This window comes from Triplophysa dalaica, chromosome 24 (assembly GCF_015846415.1).
Source record: "Triplophysa dalaica isolate WHDGS20190420 chromosome 24, ASM1584641v1, whole genome shotgun sequence".
Taxonomy (NCBI): Eukaryota; Metazoa; Chordata; class Actinopteri; order Cypriniformes; family Nemacheilidae; genus Triplophysa; species Triplophysa dalaica.
This window is the reverse complement of record NC_079565.1, coordinates 6231160-6258391: the sequence shown is the minus strand read 5'-3', so window position 1 is coordinate 6258391 and position 27232 is coordinate 6231160. Positions and strand designations below refer to the sequence as shown.

The 27232-nt window shown below is 38.3% G+C and overlaps 1 protein-coding gene across 2 annotated transcripts; it reads right to left on the bottom strand.

The window, feature by feature from the left end:
• Positions 1-1657: 1657 nt before the first annotated feature.
• Positions 1658-26416, bottom strand: syt9b (synaptotagmin IXb). Of its 2 annotated transcripts, XR_008905641.1 has the most exons (8): positions 25984-26416; positions 20488-20851; positions 19713-20259; positions 10119-10239; positions 9735-9906; positions 8266-8395; positions 6620-6946; positions 1658-2946 (listed from the first exon to the last, which is right to left on the bottom strand). XR_008905641.1 is itself a non-coding variant. In XM_056740693.1 (7 exons), the coding sequence occupies exons 1-7, from the start codon at positions 26129-26131 to the stop codon at positions 6875-6877; spliced, it is 1554 nt and encodes a 517-aa protein (XP_056596671.1). In that variant the 5' UTR covers positions 26132-26416; the 3' UTR covers positions 5625-6874. The 2 variants fall into 2 exon arrangements, 1 of the variants encoding a protein (XP_056596671.1); XM_056740693.1 differs by lacking the exon at positions 1658-2946 and having other exon boundaries at positions 5625-6946.
• Between the last annotated feature and the right edge of the window lie 816 nt (positions 26417-27232).

Sequence of the window (27232 nt, the reverse complement as noted above, 5' to 3'; positions counted from 1 at the left end):
GCAAAGACCAAACTAAACTAAACTAAACTAAACTAAACTAAACTAAACTAAACTAACCTAAACTAAACTGAAATCCAACAACTTTTTCAAACTATATTAAAAACATGGTCCTTGGTAAGTAATTTCAGAATGAATCCCCATCCACATTTTTAGAGATCTTTGCCAATGTTGCATATTTTTGTGAGATTTATATTCGCAATGACATCTATCGTCCCCGCCAAAGGAAGAAGTCGCTTTAAGAAACTTGGCGTTGACACAATAAAGCCATGAATGAGTGAGTTATAAGGGTCGGTTTTAGGTCACAGAATAAAACATGAAAATATGTCTTGTTAACAACAGTCAAAATTTCAGCCGATTTACCAACAACCCTTTCACAAAATCCATTGACTTTGGGGCGATGAAACAGGAAGTGCTAAACTGTATGCATACAAAAAAATCTCTGAGCTACTCTTTTAGCAACCTTGTTAAACGTACAAATTCCAGAGATCAAGTTGGTACTGTATGCCCTTCCATAACTACATTTCTCTTTAGCAAATACTAAGATAAGAATTCTACTCATCAAGTGAATTCATGCAGTCGAATACAGTTGCATGCATAAAAAAAAACAGTGTATTATAATGGAAATATGATGCATTAATACTACAAACCACTCGTAAATGTTAACTTAGGCTGAAACAAGAAATTGACATTACTTGTGGTTTTGTTATTCATGTTAAAGTGTGTGTGTGTTCCATTATATTGTTTGAACATCAATAGCCGTAAGGGTAGAGTCTTAATTGTTGTGCGTATGAATTGCGCACTTAGTACCTAATGACAAACCGTTATTGGGTAATTGTGAGAGCATGGAATCCCCTGACAATAAAGCCTGAAAGACGCTCAATCATTGGCAGAGCTTTCAACTAAGTGATGCATGGTAACTGCTAAATCCTCATTTTCCAGAATCCCCCTGGGTTGTGAATCACGTAAACATTGGCTGTGTTGCACGGCTCACCTGACCGGCTTCAATTTAAGGCTGGAGGCACACATGGGCTCCATTTCACCCCTGAACCGTAATGAGTGTAAAGATATAGCTGAGGACACTCATAAAGAGGAGGAGAGAGACAAATCAAATAAACGGTGGCCGCAGGTCAATATTTATATACTCATAGTGTATAGGCCGATGAGAAGTATTTAGTTGGGTTCACTACAAGCACTACAATAAAAACCTAAAGTACATATTATGCTCTGCATCGGTGTTGAATACAAATTGATTTTCATGGAAAAGTGTCCAGTGGATTTTAAGATGCACCTGATGTTCCAACAGTATAAAGATAAATCTTCCTTAAATAAAGGGTGCACATAGGCCTAATGGGAAAGCCTTTAAAAATGCCTGCAAAACGACTCGAATACATTGTAGAAGGAAAGATTTAACAAATCAACTTTCTAGAATCAAAGAAAAGGATTTTCTTTCCGGCAAATGCCAAATGCACATGCATGAGAAGTACAGACAGACGCTAGAGACAACGAAGATATTTAATTTTAAATTACAATGACTAACAAATGAAACAGGGACACATTATTGTTCATTTATTACTGGTATTTATAACCAGTCTTCTGAAAATGAGTTTACTGTTTGAAAACTACGTTGGATTCGTTCAGCATGCATATGTCACATGCATATATTCTAGATTACCTGGAAGAGATCCTTGTTAGCATACACGCTCTCAAATTACTTTAAAGGTGCAAATGGAGAACATTTTTTTGATAATTAAGTGTACGAGGATGAATAATGTCTGGACTTGTCTCTATAACTGAGTGGCAATTTTTTGTCCAACTCTCTTATGGATTTTTATTGAAAACAGTACATTTTTTACCCTTGATTTCTCTTCCAGCAAAGTTGTGAGAAGAGATCACATTGAATACACAGATCAATGGCAGTGTGACAAACTTATTTTAAGCTCACATTGTCAATTATGGTCCGGTACCCTCTTACCACATTCTGTATACAAGATAATTACCAGCGGTCATTGCCAGAATAAATGCCAACAGACATCTGCTTTCTGCATAATGTATAATCAGAAAAATAAATGAAGAGAGAAAATTGGTCTTGGAGGGATTCAATCCATTCAGTCAAGTGACATCATCGAGAGAAATAAAACATGGCAAGTGGCAACTGATGGAACATATGCCCCTCCTGAAAAAGAGATAAAACAACAGAAACAATCACATAAATTCTAGTATTTAATGGCAATAAACGGAATCATGTTGGTTTAAATGGAAACTATTTATAATGGTCTCAGTGGGTCTCTACTGGTGGGATGTTCTCTCGTGGATGGGAACCAATAGAAGACCAGAACATCCTACAGAAATAAGACCCAAAACACACTACATAAGACATTTTGTAATGGTTTTACTGGTAAACGGCACCCTTTAGAAATTACGTTGTCATTTTAGAAGTGTCTTTATAAACTATTTAAAGAACTCTTGGTCATGGCAATGTTTTCATCCTTGTGCTGTTGTTGTCTCTATGAAAAAAAAACACTCATTGTTACAGAGGACACATGCATTATGTAACACTTCTGTGAATGCGACGGCATATGGAAGCAAATAATATAGAATGACTCCCCAAATTGTATTAGAACCGGTGTGTAGGAGGAGAATAATCAGAAAATATGAATGTTTCTCTCCCACTCAGTATTGTTCTGCATAGTTCATTGGTTTATTGTAGATGCTAATTCAAATGATTTACCTCTTAGCGGCCGAGGCTAAAAACAGGGTGAATGATCTGGACGTTGATGAATTTATCAAAAAGATGCACCTGACATCTTTCCAAACACAAAGGTATGGATATTTGGATGACATACTGGAGATTTGTGCTTTATGTAGCTTTTAAAGGGATAGTTTACCCAAAATCAACATTTTTCATGTACTCACCTTCGTGTTATTCCAAACCTGTATGACTTTCTCCTGCAGAACACACAAAAAGATATTTTGAAGAAATTTTGTTGTTTGATAACCACTGTAACTTCCCTTGTAAGGACACAACCAAAGAGACGTTTCTCAAAAATCATGAGGGAGAATTTAGTAACCTGACAGTGAAACTAAACAAGCACGACACAACTTGGGATTCTTCAGATCTCAATAAAGCCCCAGAGGGATTTCCATCAACACTCCGTCAACCTGATACCATTGATTCCTGTACACTCTGATAAAAACCTCATTATCAAAACCACTAAAAGAACACGATTAAGCATAAAGACGTCAGATAAAAAGGAAGAATTAAGACACAATGTGCACAGTGACGCAAGACAGGACAGTGCTGTAATTTCCACGACGCCTGCGCTACTAAAGGACCTCGCCGTTTGGTGACTGATCGGCGCTGTGGAAAGATCTGAGAGCACTGAGTTTGGCTTTGTATCGTACATCACAGAAATGACTGTTAAATAATTCATAATGCTGGCAGTAATTAGGAAGCGGTTGGGCCCGCAGAACACAGCAGTTACTGGAACACTTCCCTCCTCGCTCCTGACAGTTCCTCTACCCCGTGTGCCCGATTTCTGATTAGCAACGTGTGCCATTAGCGCGTCTAGACATCGCGATTTGCAGCGTTAGGTAAACATAATGTGTCTGTCTGCGGTCCGATTGCAAAAGCAATGCCACAAAACAAGAATAACATCATCAATAAGACCAAGTGACAAAACTAGAACGACCCTGTTGTAATCGGCGAAGCTGTATGCGATGTAAGCTGTTAGACGTGTTATTAGGGCATTCGTTTGATAATATATAATGCAGGCAAGCTTGTTGTGCCACATAATGCAGCTGTTCACTGGAAAGCAAGAATCACTGTTTTCATTTAAATGTGTGAAGGAAAGCTTAAATCCCGTCTTATCAAAGGGACAGTTCACCCAAAAATGAAAATTCTGTCTTCATTTACTCGCCCCTCAGATCCAAACGTCTTTGCTTTGCTAAACACATAGGAAGATATTTAGAAGAATGTCAGCAACCTAACAGATCTTATCCCCCATTGACTCTCATAGTATTTATTTTATAACAGAGGTCTGTAACACTTTTCTTCACAAATGCTGTTATACAGAAAAGTGTGACGCAATATCAGTATCTTATAGGCAACAAGGTTACTTCAACTAAAACTGTTGAAATACTTCTGTAAATTAAAATCAATTACAATATCGGCATAAATATAAACAGAACTTCAACTAAACGAAAATTTGAAATGCTGCCTCAGCAAAAACGTGAAATAACGTTTAAGTTAGGGCACTTCAATTATTCAATGAAAATAAAAAAAACTACAACTTAAAGAAATATATATGAACAGTTTTTTTATGTAGGTTTTAAAAAATGATTTATTAGAATATCCTAATTTAACTAAAGCCTAGTCTGGTTTGAAAATAATCTCTGTCAGAGAAACCATCCCATATGACACGTACAAACAACGGCCCCAAAAAAGTAAAAAAATATAACCCTAATTCCAAATATTAATAAAAGTCACCCTGATCAACTGTGATATTAAAGGGGTCATATGGCGCAAATACGTGTTTTTCTGTATCTTTGGTGTGATATAAATGGCCCATGCATGTATTAGACACATAAAATGGCAAAAATGTTGAAACAATAGATGCATTCTATCTAAAAGCGAATGCTCACCCAGACCTGCCTGAAACACCTCTTGTAACCACACCCCCACAAATCTACGTCAGTTCGTGGTATGATTTGACTAAGACCGGCCAAATGTATACGCAAGTAAGGTGGACGCACCTGTCAGTACAATTTCTTTTGAACCTGATGTTCCAAATATGGCAAGGGGCGTTACATTTCCGTCACACGCTTGCAGTATTCGACCAATCACTACGCACTGGTTAACTGGCCAATCATAGCACACCTCGCTTTTCAGAGCAATGAGCTTTGTTAAAAATCTGCGTGTTTCAGAGAGGTGGAGCAAAGAGGATACACAAACATACACGTCGTTAAATCATGAATACACATTGCATTACATGTAAAACAAACGATAATATTCGTTTTAGCCGTGTTATACGACCCATTTAATATATTTTGTTAATACTGCATAATATTATCGGAATTCTTTTGGCCAGTAAGTCTAAATATTGTACCACGGTTATTGCACAAGTTTTCAATTTTGTGTCCAAGGTAAACCTTTTTCACCCCTGAGCTATAACCTTCGAGCTTAGATTTCTGTATAGTCTCTTGAAGCCTGAATCATCCTCTCTATACTCATCCGCTGTATACGAGGCAGCAGCAATCAGCTTCAACTACCGGCTGTCAGTAATTGTGATCTCCACCTGACTACCAGCAGGGGCATCTGTTCTATCATCAGCACTCACCTACTGGCTGCGGTAAAGAGCACCGTATGACAAGTATTATTTTAAAACTTTAGACCTCTCGCACCGATGTGAACCCGGGTCTCACCACACGTCAGGAAGCCTCGGTGCAGCAGGACATTGATTAAAGAGCCATCAATCATCTTTTGGAGTAGATTGCATTTTGTCTCTCCTTTTTCAAGGACCTACGTGTATCTTTTTACTCTTGACTGATTTCAGAACAGTGGAGCATCACTCATGTGTGGTCTGGGTCTGATGATCCACCATCTAAAAAGCATGAATCAGGTGAAATTACAGTAAAAGATCAATCTTTGATATCTCCAGTTCCCGTTACTATAGAAAGCAAAACATCAGTTTTGTTGTTTTTGGGGTTTTCACGGTACAGATCGTCTTTGTTGGAAGAACGGAGTGAGCCTAGGTCAGCCAAAGCCAGTCGATTGTGTGTAAAAATAAAACTTGTTCCAAAGTCTAATGCGCTGCCTAGTGCTTACACTTAGCGCGCAACTTTAAAATTAAGGTCGTTTCAATGCATTCTGGGAAACATGTGATGCCTTAATTTTCATAGAAAAAGCCATAGTTCACCCAAAAACGTTATTTCATTATTTATTCATCCTCATCTCCTGTTTAACATGTATGACTTTCTTCTACAGTACACAAAAGAACATATTATGAAGAACGATGGCAACCAAACGACATTGACCCCCATTGACTTCAATTGTATAGACAAAACCACAGAGACATTTCTCAAAATCTCTTATTTCAGTTCCACAAAATAAAGTCATATTTACATTAATGCATTTTAGCTACAGCGTTTGAGGGTAAAGAGTGAAGTTTTCGCGGGCAGTCCTATCAAAACGTAGGCGGGGACTATTTGTAGTGACGTAAATCTGTGGCGGTTCGCAAATCGGACCAGGGACGATTCGTTTGCATGATTCAGAGTCGACTCTTTTTCCAAGCCAATTACTTTGTTATTCATTCACCTTTGGATTTACATCTTGGCAGACTGCTACAAACATGGCAACATTACACACCGCATGAAATGTCATTTTCATGATCTCATGTTATGTACTCTAAGCAATTCAACCAAGTTTCTGGTTTCTTTTCCATACATGTGTGTTGCTGGAATCAAAACCCAAGCCTTTAATTTCTTATTCATTTTATACAGTCAGATTGAACAAGAAAATTCCACAAAATAGACCTCATGCACTACACTTAAACCAAGATCAGAGTGTTATTACAACGTGTTATACCGATACATAAAACATGACAATGTCAAAAATACTCACCTGTCAACTAAAGTTCTTAACCAAAGCAGAACAATGTTCAAGGCTCATTTTAAAAACAAATACTGCTCACGAACGGTCACTTCACATGCAGTGGACTTGACACTCTCCTTTCCAGGAAATCTCATTTCTAAAAAGTCCTGGGTGTTTACTGCAGTGCACACATTTAAAGTGACCTTTAACAGAAATGTCTCTCTCTCGCCTTTTCAATAATGTTGTGAACTGGACTTTGCCATGGCTGAAATTCCCCGGTATCCATTATGGGGATGGAGGCGTCCTCAGGGAGTTACAGGAGCCTTGGTTTCCACCGGCCGTGCTCTGGCCAACCCACTGCCGGAGAGAAAATTTGGGTTAGCTGAGGATAACGCAAACACCTATCCGAAGGTGAGAATCATATTTAAAGCCCACATAAGGGGGGACCAAATCGAATTCCCCGATACTAAAGCGCAGGGGTGCTACAATGTCATAGCGACGAGAGCTGGTTTTTGTCACAATGTTATTCTTAAGTGTCCCATTTATGCTTTGAAGGTCCAATTTCTTGAAATCCTTTTTTTCCTGAAATCTTTTTGAAATGCCACGTCCTTTTGTCTAAAATGAGATGGAGTTTTCACATTTGGTTTTACGAGTTGAGGCTATATAAGGGTTTTTACCATCCTGCAATAAATCAGTGTTTGTTTAATATTACGATGGCTTGGGGAGCATAACAAGGTTGGGAAGGACAGGCATTGTGAATTATTGAAGATGTGTAGTCTGTGGTCCTAAGAGGTCACAGATTTGCAAACAAGATTTCAGAGCAGTAATGTGTGAAAAGCCTGCAGAAATGGAAGAGGAGGAAAATGATTCCAAAAAAACCCCAAAAAGTCAAGATGGGCTTCATCAAAGTGCCGTTCGATAAACACAAATAAACCATTATACTGCTCTTTAGCAGGGGGCTTCTTCAGACTTATTACCCAAAAGCTTTTAAGTGTTGTTTTCCCAAAAAATGTCCATTGGTTTCGACAGACTTGAAAATCTTTGGAATTGTTGTTTTGTATGATGCAATAAAAGCGTTGTCTCCCGAGACCTCAAACTTTCGACTTTTTGATGGAAACTGGTCTGTCTGGTCATGGTGATATTGTTGAAGCAAGTGATATGAATACTATTGTTTCTAAGCATCTAACGATGAACTATTAAAAGACCAATGCCTTAAAACCTGCAACGCCTGCTTTGGTCTTAAGTGAATCTTCAAACATTTGTGCTAAATTAAAGGTCCAGTGTATAATATTGAGCAGCATCTAGTGTTGAGGTTAACCAACAGCTCACTCCACCCTCCCTTTTGAAGAACTACGGCGGCTGACACAGGACTAAGATGTCATCACATTTTCAATTCTCTGCCAAAGGAGATGACTTATTTACGAAACGCGCTCTGTTGTCCGTTTCGGGCTACTGTAGAAACAACATGGCGAATTCCATGTAAGTGGACCAGCGGTGTATGTATATAGAAATAGCTAAGGTAAGAAAAACATAATGCTTCATTATGTAAGGTCTTTATTGACATCTGAGGACATATGTATCTTATGTTGGATTTCTGTCAATAGATCCTACAAAAAAATTACACACTGGAGCTGTGAACGATTCAAATGAAATGATGTTCATAATCTTAGAATTACCTCTATGAGCGGGTGCCAGCGGGCGATGGGTTTACGCGGGTACGTCAGCATCTCATTCCAGTGGTCGCGTCCCAAACTCTGAGCTCGGTTTCCCACATTGCACACGCCAATAATCTCATTGTGACCAACACTGTAAATGAGAAGAAGTGTATAAACAACATGACAACTTGACCACAATAGCCTGGAAACAACATCTCTCATTTAAAGTCGTGCGTATTCATAACCACTAAAGCACTGTCTGCCCTTCAGTAAAGATAACATGGTTTTTGTAAAGAGCTTTCTATAAATCATTTACTTTATGCAAGTCTCCATGTCTCTATGCATTTGGTTGTCTGTTCGTTTGTTTTATGTTGCTGATGAGATGTTGTGCTTCATTCTCCTCAAAGAGGACAGTGATGCAAATCTGACACAAAGATCTCTCTGCGTTGGGACTATACAGCGGCTCTGGCTGTTTCTCAGATCACAAACACTAAGAATACACTTCTCTAGTCTGTGAACACAGACCTGGCAAAATAAGAAGTGTATTTCACAAGCTTTAGCAACACCGCTCGCGGTATGTTTATGGGTGTGAAAGACACAACACAATAACTAACAGAAAGGGTTTGAAAATCATTGCTTGTCTTTATTTTACATTGATCAGTAAAATCAATGTAATATAAAAAATAATAATATATCTTTTATGGAGGAAAAATAGCACAAAATTGGTTATATGTTAAATTTATGGAATAATTATGATCTATTTTTCCATTGATTACACAATTGACCCATTCCTTTCCTATGCCAGTCCGGGGTACACATTATTGTTATTTTGTGTTTGCAAGTTTTGTCCCATTCCGACAAAGTAAAAATCCATAGGACACATCGGTCATTTTTCAGAACCAATTTCCTTTTTGTAAAAGATCGAAATGAATGAATATATTGAAAATATTAAAGTAAAAAATTGCAATAAAATGTACAGTTGCGTATAAAGTCGCAAAAAAACAACAACAATCTATAATTTTAAAATTAATTTACATTTTTTCAGAATATTGTCTGTGAACTATTAACAATATTTGACCAAATTTAAATAACAAAATTGTTACTATTTGCATTTAGTTGCAGAAAATGAAAACTGGAGAAACAGGTCAAAAAAAACGTGCGGTGTATTTTTTCAGATCTCAAATACTGTAAAGAAAACAAGGTCATTTTAACTCTCGAGCAATTCAACGGTTATAATCTGTACATGTAAAAAAAAGTGATAACCTTGATTTGTATGTCTTGTCATGCTGTCAGTCTGCTGTTTGATGACTCCTGAGGTTTGATTTTTCAATGAGGTTTGATTTAGTTCGAATGGCCACAATACATCTAGAAATGCTGATTACATGAAAATTTGGAATGGTCTCTTAATTTTTCCGCAGCAGTAGTACTACTGAAAATCAGACCTATAGTTGGTCTTGTTTTGTAAAAAACAATTCACGTTAGTATCTTACCGATCATAGTCCATTACTGCTATTAGAAGACTTATTTGGTCAATGTTCTCAGGTGGAACGTCAAAAACAATGGCTTCATTATAGACCGGATTAAGAGTGTTCCTCTTCGTCGATGTTTTTCTTTTCTTCAGTCTCCGTCCATCACACATCAGAGAAACCTTTACGTAAGGATCTTAAACAGAATATATATTACTAAAACAGTCATTTGACACTGCTTGTGTACCTTTAAAAAACCCTCTGCCAGATTCTCAAGGGTGGGTCGATTAAATCAATGCTCTTTTGGAGAGCCCAGGGTGCCCTATGTTTTAACATGTCATGTTGAGACACTAATCATTACTTCAGATGCAATAACTCATTTAGAGGTGAGGACGTTCAGGTGCCTACCGGACGCTCCAGTGATGTCCATTGCTTTGAGATTTCTGGCTTTAATTATTGTTATAGTCAGTCGGCCGGCGGTTGGCAAGTAACAAAGAGAGAACATCAGCTCTCCCAGGTCCACATTATCCTGAAAGAGACAAGCAGGAGACATTAGCCGAAGGAATGATAGCCTAATAGTTGACTTCAACAGGTGAGTGCAAATTAAACAGATCATATAAGCATTTATTCATACATACCCCATTTAGGAAATGTTAATAAATTAAAGGAATATCTAATAATTGAAACAAGATTTAAAGGGACAGTACACCCAAAATAAGACATTAATGCTTATTTAATTTCAAATCCATATTTTTTTATCGGCTGAAAACAAAAAGATCAAAGAGCTTTAGTAAAGTATAGTACAATAAAACTAAAATGTAAAGTCTGAAATTCAGGAAAGACTCAATATACTATAATGCTAAAAGATTAGATGAGTAGCAGAGAAGTGTTCCACCTCAAGGGAATCCTTCTCTTGCAATCTGCTTTCCACTCCATCACAAACCTGCTGTTTAATTATCACGTCTGAAAATAGTCACAATTTGCTGCTTTTATTTTAATTAGATATTTTCATATTGCAAACTACAAAATCAAACCATTAGCCGCAATGTAAAGAGGAGACAACAAAGCATGACCCAAAAATAATCATGTCACACGCATAATACTCACACGTGATAAAATATTTGATAGAGAACAATGTAAGGTATTATCATAACTGAAATGCAACCTCATATGCAAAAACCTTAAGCAACATCATATAAAAAGCACTCCTTATGCCATACAATTAATTTGTGACCTTAAAAATATACAATAAAGCCATAAATATTGGGTAATTTACAGTTAAATGTTACTTTCTATTAATACTTTGTATTATTGAACATATTCTATGCACAAACATGGATAGATTTTGTTTATTGAGCTCAATGCACAATGCATTCTGGGATTGCCTTTCCACAATAGATACATGCAGATCTACAGTATGTCTACACTAATGCGGATACATTTGAAAACACGGTGTTTGTTAAAACGCTTTACTAAAAGTTGCTCATCCACACTAGGCTGATATAGATTGATGACAATGGAAAAAACGCGTTACAACATTATCATGTGATCTAGGTTTTAGCGTGAACGTTCATGTTCATATGCCCAGGCAGTCAGTACTGTACATCCTCGTACTGTGCATGAATAAAATGTACAACGCTTCAACGTCTCATTTCTGTCTGGGTTTTACAGACTTTTTGCCCTTTCTGAAAAGTCAAGGTGAGAGAAAAGTTTGTCATGGGTCATACAAGTGTACAGATGTATGCTGGGAATCATGCCAAAAGCAGATATCACTGGCCTAGTGCTTTTTGGATATTTTACTGCAAAAATCGTGGCTTTAATCCACTTTGAGAAGCATGATCATAAACACCAAATAATAAAAATAAAAACGTCTCCGTGTGGACGGAAAACCAAAACGGACAAGAATAAAATGCACTAATGAAAATGTGTGTATACAAGATTATAATTTTCAAGCCAAACCATGATAAATCTGCAATATGCATGACATGTACTCTTCAACAATGTACTCTTGGCATCTCACTTAGCCTTACTGGCACACAGCCCATATTATTGGGAAAACCTCCCTGAAGCAAACCGGGGTTAAGAGCTTTGCCCTAGGGCGATCAAGTTAATTTGTTATCTTGTCGGATTCCTGGGTCACTATCGGTCAGCTGATTGACCGGTATCTATACTCGCCTCCAGCGTTAATGCAATGACACAACAGGATGGAGGACCAGAAGACAGCCATACATTAATAATGAGCAAAAGTGTGTGCGGAACCCAAATGGACCTTTAATGCACGTGGCAGCCACATCTGCCAGAACTTTTGCGTGCTGTCAATTATTCACTGATCTACAGTATGTTAATGGACATGCTCTGCGCCGTGATCGGATGGGTGTGTAGTGCTGCTAAGAGCATGTAAGATCCCTTATCATTACTTAGGCTCCCTTATCTTTCTTCCCCAAGTAAGCGAATGATGTCAAAGTTCTCCGAGTGTCGGAGGCGCATCGAGTGAAAGGATGCTATCATCCTGCATTCTGATCATAGACATAAAAGTCCGTTGTAAAATAAACTGCATGACTGGTCACCACACCTCATTGGCTTTCTAAGGCTCCCTGTCAAATGTAATCATTCGCGATTGCGTGTGTTTGAGGAGCTCAAAGGGCCTGTTAAGATAGATCAGTTCCATCCCGAGCAGTTCGGAGCCCTTGGGCGTCTAGCGCAGTGGGAGGCTTCATCTATTACGGTGAAGCAGAAAAGGTCATGGAAGCAGGCAGCAGATACGGGCTCATTATCTGGCCGGGTCACAGCGCTGCGTCCGGGGCTGTTGGTCATGCTGGGAGCTGTGTTCATTAATGCTCTACAGGGATCAAGCGGACAGAGATGGAACTGGTTGCAGTTATACCGCTTCACAGGTCCCAGAGCAAGATCAGTTCCGCTCGTTCAGCATCACATTTAATCACCTCTTCATCGCAGGAACATTCAAACAGATACGTGAGATTTTTAAAACAACATTTCACCCAAAATACAAATGATGTTATCAATTATTGAGTCATGTTCCCTGGGTTTCTTTCATTAAACCCAAAAGGAGAAGAAAGGCAGAATGAAAAGAGTTTTATTCAATTCGGTAAAAGTCACATATTATACTGCCTTAAAAAGAGAACATTTATTTCTATAGTCTTTAAAAAGGTGCCTTACGTTACTAGAGAAGAACTATTTTTTGCTAAATGATTCCATAAAAAATATTTTAATAAAAGGTTAATTCTTCCTTCTATTATATATATATATATAGTAAGTAAGAAAATAAATCCTTCGAGCAAATTGTTCTTTGGGGAATGAGAAATGGCTTCTCAGGCATTGCGGTGAAGAACTATTTTTAATATGTTTTTATAATTTGAACAACTTTATGTACATGATCACAACTACATGTAAAATAAACATCTTCACTTCTATTATGACAGCTAATGGGGGAGGAGATCGGTTTGGATACTGACATTCTTACAAATATCTTTCTTTCATTTATACAGGTTTGAAACAATCTGAGGGTGGGTAAATGATATCAGAATTTTCATTTTTGGGTGAACTATCCCTTTAAGTCACATCAACTAAATTCTGAAGGTTTAATAAAAAAATTGTAAATTTCTGAATGTTATTAATTTACATAGAATATTTATAATGACTATCAAACTGGTGATGCTTCTTAACATTTTCTTAGCACAAATTCATTGGATTTTCCGGTCCTATTTTGATTGACAGGATATATATCAGCCCTGATCATTGGCTGATTTTAAACTATCGGCCAATAGGCGAAAGCATGAATAGCCGAAAGCATGCTTCTATCCACCAATGCAGATTATTGGCCGATATATTGGTGCATCTCTAATTATTACACAATATTGTAGAACTACAGCTTATTGTTTAGTACAATGCAGAGAGAATGACAGAAATTGGCTGGATGAGAAAGGAGCAGGAGCCAGAAAGGACCACAAGCTGGGGCTTGAACTATTCCAAAAGCGCTACTCAGTCGGCGCACACTCCACTAGACCAGCGGTCCTGACAACAAAAGGTTAAGGTGAACTTTTCCTTAAAACGCTGACAAACCAGCATACAAATCGACCATGAAATCAGCACAAATACTGTTGCAAGCACATCTTCCCTTACCACACCCGAAGTATTGAGTGAGATCAATAAATGTTATCCCCACAGAGCTTGATGTAATGTAGGCAGTTTGTGTTTGTTGTTTCTTTTACATAATAATTAGCATCTGGGAAAGAGAGTATGGTCAGGGAGCAATGTAATGTTTCCTCCCGTTGCCTGGGTCTCATCCATGCAAAGCACAGCCTTCATTAAAAGAAAGGTAAGTGAGGTTGACTCTTGGTGCAAATTAAACCTTAAATTGGATTCTCCTCATCAAACCAGGCCCTGTTCGCTTCATTATAAAGAAGAATGCATTGTGAGGGAACAAATACAATGAAGAAAGAAAATGCTTGGGGGAATAGTTAGCCCCAAATTAAAATTCTGTCATTATTTACTCATGCCTGTGTCATTCCAAACCTCTGCGACATTCTGTACGACTTTCTGCAGAACACAAAAGAAGATATTTCGAAGAATGTTGAATGGAGACACAAAAACAGGTTAACATGACGGTAATTAAATCATGACAGATTTTTTTGATGTTGATTGAAATATCCAACGAAGATTTCTAGTTTATACCACAGAAAACTATTGCATGGAAATGCATCAGAAAAAGCTCACATTATGACCATAAACGAGATTTTCCTTGCAAATCACTTAGTATTGTCTCTTTCCCTAAGCCCTACCCCTTAGTGGGGTGGCAGAGTAGGCGGAACGTGCCTTAAATGGGCGTGTCACATCATTTAAGCAGGAGCAACTGCTCTAAACACTCCCTATTTGTGTACTAGAGATATTAACGGTTGGACCTCATGAAACCAATTCCTCTCAAGCTAGATAATTCAATTAGGGCCTTCCATCTGTAGACTATAGAATAACAGACGCCTCCTGCTCTCATAAGCACTTAAATCAAGTCAGCGGTAAAATTATGGTCACTGTGCGCCGTCAACGCAATTATAGCACTGTTGCGAAGAGGCTGAACGTGGCTCTGAGAGGAGTCTATATAGTGTTATTTATCTCCCCTCCTCCTCCCGGTGCTGCTCGCTCTTTCCGAGGCCTATTAGCAGGAACGAGTGCTGGTCACCGTCACCACATCAAAAAGAGCGAAAAGATTAATGACAGCGAGGGCAAAGCAAAACGGCGTGTTAACATTTGCTTAATCGCCGATTTCCTACTGTGCAGCGAGACCACAGGAAATAATATATTGACAGGAAACACTAATAATATATTGACAGGAAACGCTAATAATATATTGACGCTTGGTTACTTGATTTTGATTGATCATTTGTGTCATTCTGTATATGATTCTTTCTTTTCTGGAGCACAAAAGAAGATATTTCGAGGAATGTCTCGGTGGTCTTGTGTCCAAATAATAAAGTATAATAGTAATAAAGTTAATGGGGGTGTTGTTAGGTTGCCAAACATTTTTAGATATCTTTGTAGTGGAGTAGGCGGGGCGAGACCGTGATTCGAGACCGGTGAGTGTTAATGAGCGCACGTCTCGTACCACGGAGGAGAGCGGGAGCATAAGAGAACGAGCGACCGGACCGTCGAAGAGAGAGGACTGGGCCCGAACGTGTTTTATGTTTGTATGTATGTTCGTGTGTGACATTTTACTTTGTTATTTTTTGTTTGTTTTGTTCGCCGGCGGTCGGCCGTGAGGGGCTGCCGGCTGTTATTATTTTTATTAAAACTTTATTTAAATGTCTTCCAGTTCCCGTCTCCTTCCTTCCTTCCTTGCCTTGAGCTTTTCTACAATCTTCTTTTGTGTTCTGCAGAAGAATGTAAGTTATACAGGTTTGGATTGACATGAGGATGAGTAAAATTGAGACAGACGTTTTATTTTTGGTTGAACTATGCCGTTAATTGTTCTGTGTATGAAATATAGCTACATCTAGTGATGAGGTTGTGAATAGCAACCAATGGCTCACTCCACTTCACCGCTCCATCTTGAAGCTCTATGGTGGCTGACACAGAACCAAGATGTTGTCATGTTTCACTTCTTTGCCGAAGGAGATAATGTATTTACAAAACGCACTCTGTAGAGCAGTTTGTATGTTTAGGGACCCGCGGTGTATGTAGATAGAAACTGTAGATAGAAATCCAAGGTAAAAAAACATGACGCTTCATAATGTAAGCTGAAGACATAGTCATGTATATTATATTTCATTTCTGTCAACAGATCCTCCAAATTGACACACAGCATCTTTAAGTAAAACAGGAACAACACAAGGTAAATGTATTGTGGTTAAAGGTGAATCTGACAGCAGATTCAATAGCACTAAATCCCGCTGATTGACCTTTTAGTCTTCCGGATTAGAGACCCCTCATCATTCTCTACCCAGCTGGGTGGAACGGATTGGCCTTTTCGTACATTAACTAGCTCCTGTTTTATTTATAGGCAGACCTAAATTACACCTGGAAGAGATCTGAGCAAACATTATTATTCATTCAGATCGGAACGCAGATTACTCGGGATCAAAAACCAGAGGGTAATGTTAAAGTCTGATATTTAAAAGTTGCATTTGAATTCAGTTTTTGTATGTCATGCATCTCGTTCGGTGGATTGCATTTCATTTCAATCTAAGACGGGCTGCGCTCTTGGAACGCTCATGCATTTTTAACAAGTTCTACATTGAATCTCTAAGTGATACAAAGAGTTAGCAGTGATGTGGAGACCAGTAACATCGGTCCGACACTGTTAGCTGATCTGCAATGATGCCAATTATACACAAATTCACCTGCTATAACTAATTTATACGGTAAGCAACTGAAAGATATAGATAAATGGTACAAAACATAATTTGGAATTGTTTGCTTTGAAATATTAATCACAGTTGGGCTTTATTCAATTATCCTGTGTAAACATGATTTATCATAATCAGGGTAAAGCCGGATTTCCATTTTTAAAGTTTGTAAGTATTTGCTTTATGATTGTATGCGATTAACTAACAAACACCAAACATCAGTTGTTTTAGTTGATAATGCCTGAATCATGTATGTTACCTATTACATTAACGTACAATGTTGTTCACGTACGTTATGGTAGATATAGATTCAAGCCTGCAAAATAATTAATGCATGGGTTGCACGTGTGGCTTGTGTTCCCGAGCAGGCCTTCCCTAGAGATATGGCCCAATTCTATATACTCAAACAGCATATGATGCTCGCTTTGATGCTAACCTCCACATCTCTGATAAAACAAACTGCTATCATCTCTTTGGAAAAAAATGATTTCAGCTTTAAAAAGAATTTAAACTGAAATGTAAGTATCCATTTAAAACGACTATTTTCAATTTAAACAATATTAAATACTTGTGTTTTGGTTGATTTGGTTGAAACATCACCCAAATATGAAAATTGTGTTATAAGTTACTTACCCCAAAGTCAATCAAAACCCTTTCTCTCTTCTGTGGAACACCAATAAAAGTATTTTGAAAAATCTTTTTGAATTCAATGGACAAAGATAATTGTTTGTGTTCCTGGTGAGTTGATGATGATGTGCATTAACGTTATACATTTTCTGTAAATAAGCAGGAATTTCATGCTTACTTTAGCGGCAGAGCATGCACAACAGTGTTACTGCTGCAGAATATTATTTTGTTAGCTAACGTGTAACTACAATAAAGTTCTTTTCACCGATCAATTTCTTGTGGTCAGTCTGCACAAGATCAACAAGCTTGTTTGCTTTGCGGCCCCTTTAAATGCAAGATAATATTTTGATCTACGTCAGAGCGTCAGCGCGCCCAAGACTTTCTACAGCGTTGTTGGCATTGCGGTTTTTCTCTCGACAGCGGCGCTCTGAACGTACAGTTAGACGTTGTCACGATTTTGCATCTCTGCCGAAGGAGATATTTACGTATATTACCATTGTGGTATATGACAATATTGTCTATTATTTTTTGTGTGCATAAAAATGTATCATATTTGAGACGTGTTCAACTTTCACCAAAAACAATGTAATTTTGCTTATGTTGTTCATGACACACAAACTCGTTCTATCTCGTTTTAAATTTTACTACCAGACAGTTGGGACAAGTACTCCTGTGAGACTGAGGTTTGAGACGGATCGATTTCCCACAGTCAGAAACCTACCCTGGCCTCCATTTAAAACAATAAACCTGAAACCGCTGTATATTGGTGTCAGTGCAAATGCTCCAGCTATTTCAAATGTGGGTCATCCCTACATGGGCCAAGTGTAATTATGAAATATTCACAAGAATATTTTAATGTTGCTATCTCTGAAGCATTAAAGTGATCCGCAGAGAAAGAAAACTATCCTTTGGTTGTACAGTACCTTCAGTACAACCATGAAATGCTTCCATTATACGTGACTGAGGATTATTTGACTTCAGAGCATTCACATGGGTCTTATAATCATCTGCAGAGAAAAATACAGGTATATTTTCAACAATGCAGGTATATTTTCAACAATGCAATAGTTTTTTATATCAAGCTTATTATAATACTAACAAATTTATTAATAAATATTATAATATTCATTGATGTATTTTCAAAGCTGTATAAAATTAATATCTACATTTTTATATGACAACATAAAATATTGAACAATAAGTCTTGACAAAGCTAAGTCTGTTCAACAAATACCTACAAGCTTTGTTATCTTTTTAATTTTACACTTTAAAATAAGCATCATTTAGTACAGGGGTTTTAAAAAATTTTCATGCTAAGGACCCCCAAATATGATGAACCTTTTGCGAATGACCCCTTACTGAAATACATATCCATTATATTTGTATAAAGAAGCATTTAAACTGTTAGACAAATAGTAAATGTGATATTATAAAGACAACATTTTGTGTGTAGAAATGAAACGGTAGAATTGTATACATTGGCTGTCTTGTTTTTTTTTTCTAGGGACCACTAGAATGGAGCCCAGTAAGAAAACCCCCGAATTACTAAATTTTATGATCCGTTTCACTTCTGAAGACCGCTGGATGCTCCCCACAATGTAGCTGATCTTAGTTTTTACTATCATTGGACAAAATATAATATCTGTACAACGTTTTTACTTTGGAAAAATGTTACTTTACTACATTAGCATATATGATTCATACTTTTTACTCCACTACATTTCATAAATACATAATACTTAAGTAGATTAAAACTCCACTAATTTCTTACTTTTACTGAAGTATTTTTATGTAATATTTTTCCAAAATAAAACGCTCTGATAAAGTAGAGATACTTTCTAATGTAGAATAAAAGTAGTCCACCTCTGCACGCACGCATGCACACCTCAATTTTGGTCCCCGCGGTGACACGAGTCCCCATGTGTTGGTGTGCATTCAGGTGTAGGTCCCCACCGGGATATAAAAACAATGCCACACACACAGGCAGATTGTTCCATAATTACTCAAAAACATGGTCAGGCTTAACTCCATTACTAAAGGATTTCTAAATTTTGCAAATCATAAACATTTTCCGATGGCGCTCACCCGATAAGATGCTGATTTACGTTCTGCTGTCAAACAAGTTTACTACATTATAAACTTTCATGTTATGGTGTTTATTCCTATGTTTGGATTAATTTAACCAGACAATATAATCAATGCACAAATTACCTAGCATAGATTTCCAATTCCAGTCTCCTCTACACGGACAGCATCATCTTGAGTCATGAACTCAAAGCCTGAAGTGTTACAACATGACGGTACGTTCAGCGGCTTTTGTACTACAACCTTCACAGCCTAACAGCAAATAAATGGCCCCATCTCAATTCACCGGCTATTCCTCTATTGTTCATGTTCCTGCCGTCATTCAATTCAACTTCCTGTGTGGTGCTGTCAACTAAAATCAATTATGAATCAACAGGAATGCATTTCGAAATGTTGAACTTTGACCGTTATATAGATCACACTTCAGACTTACCGCACTAACATAAACGATATCCCTGCACAGCCTGGTTTCCTGCGGAAAGTCAGGTAAGTCCAGGAAGTTGTCCACCACCACTTGGCCAATGACATCGTGACGCGAGAAGCGGTCAAAGTCATACACGCTGAAGTGCAGCTTGCGGGTGGGCAGCTCGGCGTACTCCACGGGAAATAGAAAAACCTCGTCGAAGATGGGGTTTAGAGTCTTGCGGTGCACCTTGGTCTGATGTTTGGTTTTGCGGTCCGGGAGAAGGTAGATCTTTACATACGGGTCGGACGTTCCGGTAAAGTCCTTGGCAGGGAGATCTTGGGCCTTATGGATCTTCACGATGAGCTGCTCTAAATCACAGTCGTATTTGATGATAAAATGCAGACGACCGCAGCTGTCCGCTCGCCTGCCGTCATCCGCGTCTACAGAACGCTGCTTGTACAGCTCAGGCTTAATGCTGCCCAGGCCCGGACCCGTTATGGACTCCTGTCTCTGGAACTGGGCCATGTTGAAGTCAGGGTTGGAGACGTTCATTTGTCTCCGGATGGAATTGTGCCTGATGCGGGAAGAAAGCGTTAGCGTTTCTCATGTGGGTGGATCTCAATACCCTATTTGCTAGCTTCGTGATTCTTAGCATCTTCTTCATAACTAGACTGAGAGGAACTTTAATTAAAGCTGAAGGTCACCGAGGACCAAGCTGTCTGACAAATGCCAACTGGGAATTGCTAAATGAATATCAATGGCAGGCGATTAGGACAGATGAAGACAGGAAAACATGGCTCACCTGACAGATGAGGTCGGGTCGGTTACTTGTCGCTGTACGCGAGCTACGTGGACGTGATTGAGCTCCCTGGCCTTACACTGGGCCTCCAAGTGGATGTCCGGGGACGTATGACTGATCTTCATGGCTGACTCTGGCAGCATCATTGGGGCTGAAGGATCTTTCTCAAAGTCTTCGCTATATTCCCGCTCCAGACCTTCCACCTCGGTCAGGACGGGCTGCTGTTCTCCCTGGTGGTCCTTTAGACCAGGCAGGAAGCGATCGCGCCATGGGGCCCAGAACAGCTTCCATGACACGAAGAGGGAGACGGCGAATAGTGCGAGGCCACATGTTGTCACCAAGAGAGAAAGCAGGCTTATAGACACATCTGGAACGAAGAAAGACAAAGCTGGTCATTGGTCGTAATCTGCAAAACAAAATTCAAACCAGTGTGACTTATAACAGTACCACAGCGGTACCCACTGACTTGCATTGTTTCTGTATCCATGCTATCGATGTTCGGTTACCAACATTCTTCAGAATATCTTCTTTTGTGTTTTGCAGAAGAATTAAGTTCATAAAAGGTTTGAAATGATGACAAAAAAACCAGCTCCAGGAAACTAAAGACATTCTGAAGTCTGTTATGCAACGAAATATGTCAGATTTGATGATTTATACAATGTTATCACCCCTTTTCACATATACCGCAATCAAGATACTACATGCAATTTAGTAGGGGAGTTTCCAATACAATATCTGGGTTTGACTTAAATCATAATTCTAGCTGCTGAATGCACAGTAATAGATCTCTGCTCTGGCTACCTCTCTCACGCCCCTTGAGATGGTTTCTCTGAATTAGGCCACCCAGGCAGAGAAGCTTTTAGCGTGGACTGAATGAATCCCTGTCAGACAGTTCTTCCTCTTGCTTTCTACTCTGTCCACTCTCTTTATTCCGGAGATAAAGAAAATGTATATGTTCAGACGACTTCTTTTACAAACAATGGTAGTGCATGATGACTAGAGACCATTTTAATATCATATTCCAACAAAAGACCAAAAGTAAAGAACTGTTGCGTGAACTGTTACGACAGGATTAAAAAGAATGGAAATAATATTATAAAGTAACATATTATGAATAATACAAATACCCCAAAAATAACCTATTGATGTTACCATTATAAATATGGCAAACATGAATTTTGAGGGGTTTCGTGTAAAGTCGGGATGTTAGATTTTTTTTACTTATAATAACAATTGACAAGTTACAGTTTCCAAAAAATCGTTTCACCAAGATATCAAATGCTGTTCTACTCCAGATTTGGCTGCATTGAAATTTCATGACTGCTCATAAAAATGAGCACACTTCATTGGACAAAACCGATCTTCTACTGGCTTATAACAATCATGTTTATTAGCATCCAGCAATGTTCCATAGACTCTGTGGGATATCAATAACACCCCAAATTAACCAATGGCTTTATTTATGTAATACTGCACTGATCTACAATACGAGCACGATATTCAGCACGTTCTAAACATCTCTTGTTGTGGGTTATCTGTCATAAAAAAAGAGGGCCATGAGAACAACGTGATATCTAAAAACACTGTGTATTTTCTGGCTAGTATGAGTATTAAAATAAACTCGAGATGAGTTCAACCTGCACTAAAAAGAAACATCTCCCCTCAGGTTAAGATACAAACATATAATATGAATAAATGATGCAACAGAGAACATATTCCGACAAGCTGCTTCCCTGGGACACATATTCAGCGCAATAACATTTTGTATGTATTGTTTATGTGAGAGACTTTTAGGGTAAGCTACGGCAAACAGGACACCAAACTCAAAGGCATAGTTCAAATTCTAAATACAAATTCTGTCATGGTTTACTCTTGTAATAGATATGTATAACTTTCTTTCTTCTGAAGAGCACAAAAGAAGATATTTTGAAGAATGCCGATAACAGAAAACCGTTGGTCCACTTTGATTTGTATTGTTTTTGTCAATGGGGACCAACGTTTTTTGTTTACCAACATTCTTCAAATATCATCTTTTGTGTTTTGCACAAGAAGGAAAATCACACATGACAACAGGGTGAGTAAACAATAAAATGACAACATGGTGAGTAAATGATGACTGAAATTTCATTTTGAAGATGAACTATTCATTTAAAGGGGTCATATGCCGCAACACATGTTTTCCGGTGTATTTGATGTGTTATAAGTTGCCCATCCATGTATTAAACACATAAAATAAAAAAAATAAAGTGTCAGAAACAATAGATGAATTCTATCTAAAAGCAAATGCTCACCCAGACCTGCCCGAAACGCCTCGTGTAACCACACCCCCACAAATCTATGTCAATTCGTGATATGATTTGACAAAGACCACCCAAATGTATCGTCAAGTCAGGTGGCGTACCTGTCAGTACAAATGCTTTGGAACCTGATGTTCCAAATATGGTAAGGGGAGTCACATTTCCGTCACACGCTTGCAGTATTCGACCAATCACTACGCACTGGTTAACTGGCCAATCATAGCACACCTCGCTTTCAGAGCGATGAGCTTTGTTAAAAATCTGAGCGTTTCGGAGAGGTGGGGCAAAGAGGATACACAAACATGCACAATATATAGAAAATACAGTGTTTTTTAACCTTAAATCAAATATTTACATTGCATTACATCTGAAACGAACGATAATATTAATTTAGCCTTGTCATATCACCCCTTTACACAAAATAACAAATACCACTTAATCCATGCAATGTAGGGTAAACACTGTATATTAAATATCATAAAATAGTATTTTAATGCAAATTCAATGAAAAATCACTAATAGGCTTCTTCCACTGGACCACTGGTTGAAATAAAGACAGAGTTTTCACATTTTTGTCAAAGAAGAATTAATAAAGAGAATTATAGAACTAAGATGCAGTTGATTTAAAAATAAGTTGTATAAGTTGTCTTTAAAAGACTGATCCATCACTATGGAAACATCATCTTCCACCTGCGTCAGTTACATTTATAGAGTCAACAGTTTGTACTAAACACAACAGTTAAAAAGTGATTTTCCAAACATGAATTATGTAAATTCTTAACACAATCCTACAAGACACAAAATCTTTTGACATCCATGACATCACATGATTTACCTTTGCATCTTCAGTAATGACACTAGTCTAAAACAAATGTTTTTTAAATTTTGTTACAAAATACTGTGTTTGCCTATTAGTCCAAGTGTATGGACTGGATCGATCCACATAAATCCATAACTCTCATAGTTAATCAGCAATAAGGATGTACATTGTTAAAAAATGCTGGGTTGTTTTCAACCCATGGTTGGGTCAGATATGGATCAACCAAACCGTTAGGTTAAATTAACAAACAAGGTGCCCCTATTTGACCCAACCATGGGTTGAACACCCAGTCTTTTTTACAGTGTAAATGTATGTATACATTGTTAATATGTTGGAGAAGAGAGAGCAGTCAATTTCGAGGGCAGAGCTTCTGAGAGTTTCTCAGAAATTGCTCACTGCATGTTCTAGACCCCAATGCGGAGTAAATCTGAATGTCTACCAAAGGTGCAAACTTGCCACAAACTTGCAATTTTTCAGGTCTGTTACCTTGTATTCAGATGAAAAAAGATTAATTATTTGGACTTTAAGTGTTAGGTGGTTAATAGCCAGATGGACTTGACAAATTGCCTTTCAATTTGCTCTCATTTTCAACATGTTCATGTTAATAAGCCAGACTCGTTGTACCTGATCTGGGATCACAATGTTTTTTGTTCTCCATCTATGAGCAGGTGTCCGCTTGAACATCAGCAGGTGTTAATGTACATTATCATCTCAAACACATCCACACAACCGTGTTGCTTTATGTGTATCTGTTCATAAATAGCGCACCATACGTGTTATGACCACATACAGTATATGCATCTACTGTATGTAGGTATTCTGAATGAACATAATGATCTATTTATATTTCCTCTTTTGTAAATGAGATTCATAACGCAGGTGTCGGAGCGAAGATGCTCGCAGCTGTTGGCCAATCAGAAAGGACTTGGAGAGACTTTTCAAAGATTTGATGGAAAGATGCAACATTTATTTTCACCACAGAGGATGAAAAACCAAACATAATCACGACAGTCCAGATGACACCTGCAAACCTGCTGTTTTATAGATATAGGTGAGAATAGCTATGAATAAATATGACTCACCAAATAACACAGAACACTCACAGTCAATAGACTTGTCCCCGTGTGATTTAGATACTGTTTGGCAAGCGGTGTTTGCGCATTCAGTGACATATAAACCTGTCAATACACTTTCTCACCTGAATTTCATCTGAATTACCCATATGTCATTCATTAGTGCGATGCAGATGTTATTAACCTCTCAAAGTGCCAGAGTCCCTCGGGTTCTATTACGAAAGACTTTTCACCTTACAGCCACTTTGCACTGCACACGAATTCCCAACAGACCAAGAGTATATTTACTGTGTTACTCATCTGTTCCCTTTCATTAAATTCTTGTACAATGTGTCTTGAGGGACCGAACTGCCTGCACGAATCCTCTCTCATGGGTGCGAAAGGGCCTAGTGTTAGCGGATGTCAATGCAGGGTAATCGCCGAGGATAAAGAATGTGTACGGAGCAGCAGGGTGGGGTGGAATCTTAATAGCTCCTTGTCAAGCGATTACAGATCCAGGTCTATCGGAGGAGAATCTGAGGAGTTTTGATGTATGACTGGAGGTTCTGCGAGACATACGTTTAGTTTGAATCCTATATAATATGCATAGAATCAAACGAAATCTGTTCCCTTGACAGGTAGTTATGGAGATTCGCATCCCTGTCGAGCCCCGCAGGAACGCAGAATATAAAATTGTTTAATGCTTAATTTACCTTCAGTATGCATACACAAATAAAAACGCTCTCGATGTTCTTGTAGGAACTGTAGGCCTAAAATTTGGCTGAATTCAATCCGAACGTGGGCTGGATTTCCTAATGGAGAGCTTCAGGACAGCTCTAAATGGACCATTAATGGTCTGTAGGGAATGACAGTGGGTGTGTATGCAGATCTACTTTGCATCTTAATATTGAGGTTACAATGTTTACGATGAATAAATCAAATAAATACATATGAATATAAAATCGAGACCCACACAAACATTAACTGCATTTCATAGCTAATGTTAAATGCTGTTAATGTCATTTAAAGGGTGGGGTACAGTTTGTCAGACAAACTCCATCTTCATCAATGCACACTGACAATTATGCGACCGAATAAACACACACATTTCGTTGTTTTAAAACGTAAAGGTCACGGAAAAACTTTATAATACATGTACAATATTTCAAGAAGTTTTTTCTCCCGGTAAACCGACGCAATTTATCCACGCGGCTGCACTGTAATCCGCTTTAATGCAAGTTGGGGCGTTTTCGAATAGTTACGATAAACACAACCTCACCGACACAACACAACACTTCAGGCAGCGACAACACAAAGTATTTAACGTTACCCGAGTCTGAATATCTCGGTCTCCCCAGGTCGCGAAAATAGTATGAGAAATCCAAACAGTTGTCATCCTGCACTTCTCCTCTCGAGCAGAGGTCGGTCAGCAGCTCCAGCGCCTTTCCACAAATCTCATCCTCTCTGTCTCCAGGCATTTCCCAGCAGCATCCTTCTGACTTTAATATCCTATATAACGCCTATAGAGACTCCGCCGACCGCAACCTCGAGCCTCTGAAAGTGCTCTTCATGTTTGCTGACACAATCCCATAAGGAAAGTTGAACCGAACGGTGTTCAGTGGCGTTTAGTTCAAGCCCACAACTTTACACATGTGCACCAGACTATAGTGATGGTTAAGTGTCGTTTAAAGCAGGTTGACACTGGTTGAATTCATTCGGATGGGATACGTTGTGTCCGCAAAGTGTTGCTGCTGAAACGCATCTTCATGAATGAAAGCTCGAGCTGGCGCGCATCGCTCTCGTGCACCCTTATGTGGTGTTCCTGCCAATCTAATTAGGCTCCTCCCCCAACAGACTTGTATTGGCCATTTGGTTAGTAAATCCAATTTGCAATCTCTTAATCCTTCATAAATCGAGTTGGAGAAAAATAGGGAAATTGGTCAAAACCCAAAATGCTGTCCAAATAAGTAACTTTTTGAGGAGTTTGCAAGACTATTTTGTAAGATGTACAACCCAAGGGTTCCGTCCACAATCACTTCCTTTTTGCGGTTTTGTTGCATATTTAATTCAAATAAAATGTTTGTTTAACATTGTATTTTATTCGATCGATTAAAACTAAAGCATAGAGTGCGTCTGAACCATATTTGGGGAATAAAGTGAATTTCATGACTTTATTTTGAATTTGGTCTGCAAATGTTGACCATGTGATTAGGTGACGAATGTCAAAAACCAATAATTGTAAAACTATAAAAAAATAGAACCAAGGTTATCTAGAACAAAAGACCCGTGTGAATGAAAAATCCAACTACACACTAAAGAGCAGAGACAATGAATAAAAATGTCAGGTCACGACTAAAGTTGAATAAACTGGAAAACTATTAGGTGTTAACAAAAGCAAGCATCAGTCCAAGAACACACATATAATGCACTTTGTCGTCTGCGAATGAACTTTAAAAGAGATGACTGACAGGTTAACTCCTGCTTTTTTGATGGATTACGTAACGCTATCTCCAGAAGGATGGATCCTATATCATTCCCAACACCCATAGTCCAGTAATGGAATAGTGAGAGATTTCTCT

Excerpts from the sequence above, each read along its gene's own strand:
- syt9b (XM_056740693.1), bottom strand. The coding sequence starts at position 26,131 with ATGCCTGGAGACAGAGAGGATGAGATTTGTGGAAAGGCGCTGGAGCTG. Across the intron at positions 10,240-19,712 it reads ATATCGTTTATGTTAGTGCG|GATAATGTGGACCTGGGAGA; the intron begins GTAAGTCTGAAG and ends TGTCTCTTTCAG. Across the intron at positions 6,947-8,265 it reads GCTGGCACCCGCTCATAGAG|TGGGTTGGCCAGAGCACGGC; the intron begins GTAATTCTAAGA and ends TCTCTCCGGCAG.